Here is an 8,804-nt window from a genome sequence, read left to right on the forward strand (position 1 = left end):
AGTTCCAACCGTTGTCAGACAGTCCCGCTTCTCCCACATGAGTTTGGGTCCCCAGAGACTCGCCCAGAACTTGAGCTCAGAGCCTGAGACTCCCTCCTAATTGAAAACGAGAACCGTGTCCTCAGCTGCCAGCCTACTCTGCATGCACCTCCGCACCTTAGTATTTTACTTACGCACTGCGCCTCCTCTGAGTCTCGGTATGCTTTTCTCTTTCCTTCTAGTTGTAGAATTTCCACTCAGCCAGCCTTCCTGTGGGTCTGGATGATGTCCGTTCCGTCTTTTAGTTGTATTTTTGAAGTGGTTGTTCGAGGTAGCAAACTCCGGAGTTTACCTATGGTGCCATCTTGGTTTCTCCCTGAATTCTTTAAAGCAGTGGTTCTGAACCCTGCATGCACATTGATTTCACCTGAGTTCAAACACCCAGGGCATGTATGTGCATTTGGGCCTATTTGAAAGTCATTCTGACTTTAGAGTCTGAGCACTTACTATTACATTCTATTTTCACAATGTGTATTTTTAGTAAATTTGCTCCATGTTAAATATTGTCAGATTGTGTCCTGATAGAATAAGGTATTGGGTTTTGGTTTTGTATTTTTATTTTTTAAATCAAAGATGAAGGAAATCATTTGAAAGCAATGTCTTTCTAAGACTATTTATTAAATAAGACCCGCATATAAGTGAACCTGTGCAGTTCAAACTAGTGTTCAAGGGTCAGCTCCTGAGATCTGAAAGCTTTAATATCAGGCCCAGTAACAAATATCCCTAAGTATTCTGATGTATTTGATCCAAATTAGGGTCAGGTATAGATAGTTTGGGATGTTTACAAGTATATGTCAAGGTTGATAACCACTGGTGGAGTTTACTGAGGTTCCCAGATTCAAGTAAAAAAGACAATGGAGAGAAGATGCTTAAATGATGTTTTTAATGAGGAGAGGTTTGGAGAATTATTTTTTTAAGTAGCTAACCCAATGAAATGCACTATTTTTCTTAGGACATCAGTGATGACTTAACACAAGGTGTTAACTCATGTCTTACAAGGAGATAACTGATTTTATTGCTAAGTATTAGGAATATGGCCATTTTATGAATAGCTTTGACCTTCCTGAAATTTTTTTTTCTGAAAAAAAATTTTTTTAATAAATCTTGGAAAGGGGGTCTGGTTGAAATGATGTAGAAAAAAACAAGGTGGGTGAATAAGGCTTGGTATGGTCTTCAGCACAGAAACTTGAAGAATAATATCTAATCTCAATTTAGAAATATAGTTATCCCTCAGTATCCACTAGGAATTGGTTCCAGGCTCCCTCTTCCACCCCCAGATACCAAAATCCAAGGATGCTGAAGCTTCTATATAAAAGTGCATAATATTTGCATATAACCTACACATATCCTCCCGAATGCTTTAAATAATCTCTAGATTACTTGTAATAGTTAATACAATGTAAATGTTAGGTAGTTATACTGTATTGTTTAGGGGAAAAGGAAAAAATGTCTGTACATGTTCAGTCGAGATGCAGCCATCACAGCCCTAATACATAGGACACAGCGTAGCATTTTTTTCGATTATTTCCCATTTGGATACAGACACATACAGGGAGAACACCAAGTGAAAATGAAGACTAGAACCGATCCTTCCCTCATAGCCCTTAGAAGGAGCCAACTCTGCCAACACTTTGATTTCAGACTTATGGCTAACAAAATTGTGAGACAATAAATTTTTGTTATTTAAGCCACCTAACATACTTTGTGATACCTGGTACAGCTACCCTAGCAAACTAGTACATAAGTCCCAATATTTTATTTTCAAAATTTAAATCTAGGAAAACTCAGCATTTGACATTTTACCATACCTTCATTTAAGAGGTTGAGAATCATTTCTCGAGTTGGCCTGGAGGTCAAATCCCGCCCAGTGTTACCTACAACAATCAAGGCTTAACTACAACAAGACGGTGCACGAAGAGAATCATTTCTCTATGAGGAATTTTAGAATGTGAGTGGTTATGAAGTTCTTAGGTTCCTGACTCAGACTTTAGTCAGTTGCAAATCAATCGGTTTAAACGGCCGGCATTTATTATGAGCCCAGATCAGTAGCTAGAGTTTCTGGAGTATGTATTTTCCTTCCATTTATGGTAATAGAGAAAGGAGATCTTTCCAGTCATCTGAGAGTGGTTTCTTAGATATACAATTGACCCTTGAACAACATGGGGGTTAAGGGCGCTAACCACCTGTGAGGTCGAAAATCTGTGTATAACTTAAGTCGGCTGTCTGCATAAGTGGATTCTCAACCACAGATAAAAAAAATACTGTTTTTGACTATTCTCGACTCACAGTTGGTTGAGCCTATATATGTGAAACCTGGGGAAATGGAGGGCCGGCTATTTATGGAACAAGACCTGCATATTAGTGGACCTGTGCAGTTCAAACCAATGTTCAAGAGTCAGCTCTATTTTTGTATATAAGGTTGGTGTGTTACCTAAGATTCAGAGTAGGTCTGTTTCTTGTATATGAATTAATAGGACCCTTGAGAAATTAGAGATGAACAACTTTGAATATATATCTTTATTTCAGTGGACTAGAAAAGAATGGCTTATGCTTTTCATGAGAGGACCAGGTATCTTAGAAGGAGAATACTTGGCTAATTTGGGAATGATCCTGGGAAGTCCCTGGGACCTCGGAGGAACTGGGTATACCCATAAGACAGTTAATAGTGGGTTTGGATTGGACAATATTATTTCAAAAATAATATTGAAAGTCATATCTCAATACAATTTCTTACCTATTCTGTCTTTCTAAACAGCCAAGTAAATATTCCAACAGAACAAAATGCACTTGCCCACCTGGCGTGGCTCAGTGATTGAGTATCGACCTATGAATGTTTCAATTCCTGGTCAGGGCACATGCCCAGGTTGCGGGCTCCGATCGTCCAATTTGGGTCATGCAGGAGGCGACTGATCAGTGGTTCTCTCTCATTATTATAGTCAGTGAATTTATATAAAATTCACCGTGTTTAAGGCTGACTATAATAATGTACAGGTAAAGAAAATGGATCCTGTAGTCAGTTTAAGTTAAGATTCTACCACTTACTAGCTATATGACTTGTGGTAAATTATTTCCAGATAATTCAATGTATCTCCCTCATAGGAATTTGTGATGGTTAAACAAGGTGGTAATCCATGTAAAGCAACAAGCAGAATCCTTGGCATATATTAAGTGCTAATAAATGTTAGCTAGTAGCAATAGCAAAGGCAGGTATATGTCCAGGGTACATGCTACTCCTTCCATCTCTCCATTTTGTCCAGAGACAAAATAATCTCTTCTGTTGTAATGTTAGAAACTTAAACGTAAACTTAGGATCTAAACCTTTACATTTTAACGAAAGAAAACCTGGGAAGTGCCTTTCCAAGACCAGCTAGTGCTCTTCTTTCACGTAAAGTGAGGAAATAAGGTCATGACAGTAGGATTAGAGAAAAGGCCCTGGGTCTCCTGATTCACAATCTTTGTTTTTCACATATTGCTACCTTCTAAATCATAGGACCATGTGACCTTTTCTTTTTTTAAAAAACATGTATGTTTTTATTGATTTTAGAGAGGAAGGGAGAGGAAGAGAGAGATAGAAGCATCAGTGGAGTGCCCCCTGCATGCCCTTACTGGGAATTGAGCCTGCAACCCGGTCATGTGCCCCAATTGGGAATTAAACCGTGACCACCGAACTACACCAGCTGGGCCTTGTGGACTCATTCTTTTTGTTGTTGTTGTTAATCCTCACCAAAGGATATTCTTTCCATTGATTTTTATGTTTATTTACCTATTTTTTAAAAAATATGTCTATTGATTTTTAGAGAGAGAGGAAGGGAGAGGGAGAGAGAGATAGAAACATCAATGGTGACAGAGAATCATCAGTTGATCAGCTGCCTCCAGCACAACCCCTACTGGGGATCAAGCCCACAACCCAGGCTTGTGCCCTGAGTCAGAATCAAATTGGTAACCTCTTGACTCATGCATGGGTCACTGCTCAACCACTGAGCCACAGTGGCCAGGCTTTCCATTGTTTTTTAGAGTGGAAGGAAAGGGGAGAGACAGACACTCGATTGGTTGCCTCCTGCACACACCTCAACCAGGGCTGGGGATTGAGCCTGCAGCCCAGGTACATGCCCTTGACCAGAATCAAACCCACGACCCTTCAGTCCTAGGGCTGATGCTCTGACCACTGAGCCAAACCTGCTAAGGCTGGACTTAGTTTTTTTGTTTTGCTAAATATGTTTTTATTGATTTTAGAGAGGGAGAAAGAGATAGAAACATCAATGGTGAGAGAGAACCATTGATCGGCTGCCCCCTGCATGCCCCCTACTGGGGACTGAGCCTGCAACCTGGGCATTGCCCTTGACCGGAATTGAACCCAGGACCCTTGAGTCCACAGGCCAACGCTCTGTCCACAGAGTCAAACAGCTAGGGCTGGACTCAGTTTTAATTAAGCTTTTGTTTCAAAGGAAACTATTTTTTTCTCTCTACTTTTGTGTGTTTGACATTTTTCTTTAAATAGCTTTAAATTATTAAAATATTTAAACTGAAAGAAAAATGATTATTTAAAACAAATTAGTATATGGTTGACTATAGACTGTCTCTGTGATAGAACAAAAACTGGTAACAGTGGTTTCCTCTGGGGAGGAACAGTAATAGTGGAAGTGAAGTGGCTTTGAGTATAATGGTATGTGACAAGGGGCTCCTGAGACCTATTAATTCGGGAAGATAATCAATTCCTCCAATTCACTTATAGCTAGTGGAGTAGACCAGGAAGAACAGTAGCAGATATCTGTAGTTATTTGAAACTGTAGATTCGGATAAAATTTTGGAGTAATGCCTTGTAATAGCCACACTCTTAACACTTAACCCAAATTTCAGGGGCCAACAAGATTTGGGTAAGGAGAAATACTTTGGTTTCATTTAGGTGAGGACTGCTCATGTGAATTGCATCTTTGTATGTCTGACTTAGTGGGTGATTCTAGGTAAATTTCTTAATCTAATTTCTAATCTGCCAATATATGGAAATGGTAAGCCCTATTCTTACCTAGTACATAGCGTTTTTCAGTATAAATTGAAGTCATGTAAAAATTAACTCAGCTTTGTTAGAATACTAGGCGCTTAACTTGAACTCTTAAGGAGAGAAGTGTGTTAACAATCGCATGCTGTTCGTACTAGGTTGTATTGCATGTTCAGTATTCAACTCTCAAAAAAGAGAAAGGGAAAGCCAGAATCAACTATGCTTTGGGCACTTTATGTGATACTTTACTGTGTGTGTGTGAGAGAGAGAGACAGTGTAATCTTTGAGCTACTTTCTGCTTAAAACTTATGATTTTGAGAGCCAGTTTACTTCTAACTTCCTCTTTTCTGAAATAGGAAGAAACATTTTGAAATAAAATGATCCTAATATATTTTAGGGTTATTACCTATAAATTTCAGAGCATAGCATTCAAGGAAGCAATGATAATATCTGTTTAGCACCTACACTAATCATGTAATAAATTTAGGCTATTAACTTTTTACAATAGAAGTAATAGTTAACTTCAGTGTACAGTGCTACGAACATATACATTTTTAAAAATTGAGGCTGCTTAGTTACAATGAAGCCATAAATAGCATTCTTAATATAACAGACTTACTCAAGGAAAATAAAGTACCTGAAATTATCTGTGGGCAGTAACTTTTTCTTACATTTAAGAAGATAATACTTTATGGGGATATGTTTAAGAAACAGGATAGTTACATACATACTCTTGAGCTATCTTCCCTTAAGATACTTAATTACAAAGGAGAAAATAATAACTTCATAGTGGATAAACCTGGTAGACAATCACCCTGATGAAGTGATAAAAGTTAATATCACTAGTAATTGGACAAATAGCTGGTTTGAACCTTCTGGTATGATGTGTCAGAAAGGACACAACATTACTTCTTCGGCATTCTTGCCAAAAATGCAAACTGAATGTAATCATGAGTTAATATCTCACAAACCCAAATTGGGGGACATTTTAAAATCTCAAAAGCACCCAGCTGGCGTGGCTCAGTGGTTGAACATTGACCTATGAACCAGGAGGTCACGGTTCAATTCCAGGTCAGTAATATATGCCAGGGTTATGGACTTTATCCCCAGTAGGGGACAAGCAGGAGGCAGCTGATCTATGATTATCTTTCATCATTGATGTTTCTACCTCTTTCTCCCTCTCCTTTCCTCTGAAATCAATAAAAACATTTTTTAAAAAGTCTCAAGAGCATGAAAGAAAGAAAAACTGAAGAACTGCTCTAGATGAAAGGCATAGAAATTTTTCCAGATTAAAAGAGTTGTCATACCTTGTATGCATATATGCTTAACCCATGGACGCAGACAGTGGGGTGATGAGGGCCTGGGGTGGGGTAGTGGGGGTGGGCTAGAGGTAGAGAGGGCGGTGAGGGAAAAAAGGGGACATATATAATACTTTCAACAATAAAGATTTTTAAAAAGGGTGAGGTTGTTATAAACATGATGAAACCTATGAGCCTAGATTGGATCCTGAACCATAAAAAAATTTTTTTTTCATTTTTTAAAAAGGACAAGGACATTAATAAGACAATTGCAGAAATTTGCATAAGGCCTGTAGATTTAATAATAGTACTATTTCACTGTTACTTTTCTGATTTTGATCATTGCGCTATCTTTTTATAAGATAATATTCATGTTTTTAGGAAACATACTCTGAATTAGAGTTAAAGGATCAATATGTCTACTGATTTCAAATAAATCATAAAATATATAGATGTAGAAATAATAATATAGAAAGAGAATGATAGACATGACTAAGTGTTAAAATTTAGGGAATATGGATGAAGTTTGTAGGGGAATTCTTTTATAACCTTTTTAAGCCTGAAATTATTTTTAAAAAGGAGATAGTAACTTAATGAGATTTGTCACTAATTAATTGATTTTTCTTTTTTGCATCAATAAGTTGTTTATTGAATACCAGTGGTTTGAAGGATGATGATTTGCAGAGAAATGTTAATATGAAACTGTGGCAAATGAATAATACCATTACAAAGTGACAGGTAGAACAATATAAAAAGAGTTGATAAATGTCAAAGTATTTTTACTCTATTTGAAAAGTAATTCTTTTATAGACAGCCCTCATTATTACATTATGATTCATGTATACATTGTATCAATACATTCAAAAAACTTTTTTCACATTCAACATTGAATTCTTTGCATAAACAATTAACTGATTTTTGAGGTTTTTCAAAATCCTCTCTGGGTCAGCTTCCTCATCTGTAAAATGAAGTGACTTGGACTAGATTATACTTCAAAAGTCGTTTCAGTTCTAAAATTTTAAGATCTTATAACTAGAAAGAAAATGAAAGTTAATTTTCCCATTTGAGTCAAAAGAGGTTGTTAAACACAGCCTGTATGCCAAGTGACAGTGTAATATTTATTTAAACTCACAGATATTTTTCTTTCAAACTTTTGTTGAGATTTTATTTCATCGGACATTTGTATGCAACTTCTCATGCAATAATGATATGGTAAATTTAAAGTAGTTTAAAAGTATACTTTTCCTGTGAAAACTTGGTTGTTAAGACTCAAGATTAATTATGAAAGTTTATGTGGTCTTAATATTCACAGCAGCCTAGAAGGATTGTCAAGGACGAGTAGTTGATGATGTAAAAAAGAAATTGATGTTCAGTGTAAAATAATTTTTGGTTACATTTAACAAAAGAAAATTCTTGTTGATCCTTTTTTCCCCTCACCTCTCCCAGCTTGGTGATCCAGCTATTTTTCCTGCCGTAATTGTGGAGCATGTTCCTGGTGCTGATATTCTCAATAGTTATGCGGGTCTAGCTTGTGTGGAAGAGCCCAATGACATGATTACTGAGAGCTCCCTGGATGTTGCCGAAGAAGAAATCATAGATGATGATGATGACAACATCACCCTTACAGGTAGGTGTGTGTGCCTCCAGCAGCACCTTAGTTCAGCCTAGTTTTAGGCAATGCCTGAGCCCTATAATTTGGAGGGGGGGGCATACAAGGTTCCTAACTTGGTTTTGAATAACTCTATTACCTGCAGAAGCTAGAGCCCTGCAGGGAAAAAGAAATTAACTTTTTCTTTCTCATCTGCCTAAGTTTCTTAGTGCTTCCTCACCTCTCCTTTCTTCCCTAAGTATATTGAGAAGAATGTGACAAAATAAGGATGCATGCAAGAGGAACCAAACCAAACCAATTCATCAAGTCTTCTTTGAGCACTTATGTACCCAGCTCTATATTCCTGATAACAATGAGAAGTTCTTAGTAGGGAAAAAGGAAAGTTTTGTTTTCTTTTGTTTTTTATTGCCATCACATAAAGCAAAATAGGAGGCCGTGATCCTAATGTGGCATAAGGTGCTGAGGTTCCTCTTCTGATTCAGTCAGAACTAGGACTTTTCAGAGTTGAAGCGTTCACTATGCTAGTGCTATTTTCTTCAGTTTTAGAAATCAGTGCATGCGCTGGTATTATTATACATTTACATGCTGGAAGTATTTGAGAAGGTCAATATTTAGAAGCAGAAATTGTTTAAGTATTCTTTTTTTAAATATATTTATTGATTTTTTACAGAGAGGAAGGGAGAGGGATAGAGAGTTAGAAACATTGATGAGAGAGAAACATCGATCAGCTGCCTCCTGCACACCTCCTACTGGGGATGTGCCCGCAACCAAAGGTACATGCCCTTGACCGGAATCGAACCTAGGACCTCTCGGTCCGCAGGCTGACGCTCTATCCACTGAGCCAGACCAGTTAGGGCTATTT

At 37.5% G+C, this 8,804-nt stretch overlaps 1 protein-coding gene across 12 annotated transcripts in view; it reads left to right on the forward strand.

The window, feature by feature from the left end:
* ELF1 (E74-like factor 1 (ets domain transcription factor)) overlaps positions 1 to 8,804 on the forward strand; it is a 98,733-nt gene that overhangs the window by 59,782 nt on the left and 30,147 nt on the right. For 11 of the 12 annotated variants that reach the window (XM_015572587.1, XM_015572578.1, XM_006776936.2 and 8 more), the window contains one exon: positions 7,780 to 7,960. In XM_015572587.1, the coding sequence (XP_015428073.1) occupies positions 7,780 to 7,960 (181 nt within the window). Of the gene's footprint in view, positions 1 to 1,802; positions 1,988 to 7,779; positions 7,961 to 8,804 lie in introns of those variants that run through there. The other variant, XM_015572588.1, reaches the window with a different exon arrangement.

The sequence above is a fragment of the Myotis davidii genome, unplaced genomic scaffold, assembly GCF_000327345.1.
Source record: "Myotis davidii unplaced genomic scaffold, ASM32734v1 scaffold105, whole genome shotgun sequence".
Classification (NCBI taxonomy): domain Eukaryota; kingdom Metazoa; phylum Chordata; class Mammalia; order Chiroptera; family Vespertilionidae; genus Myotis; species Myotis davidii.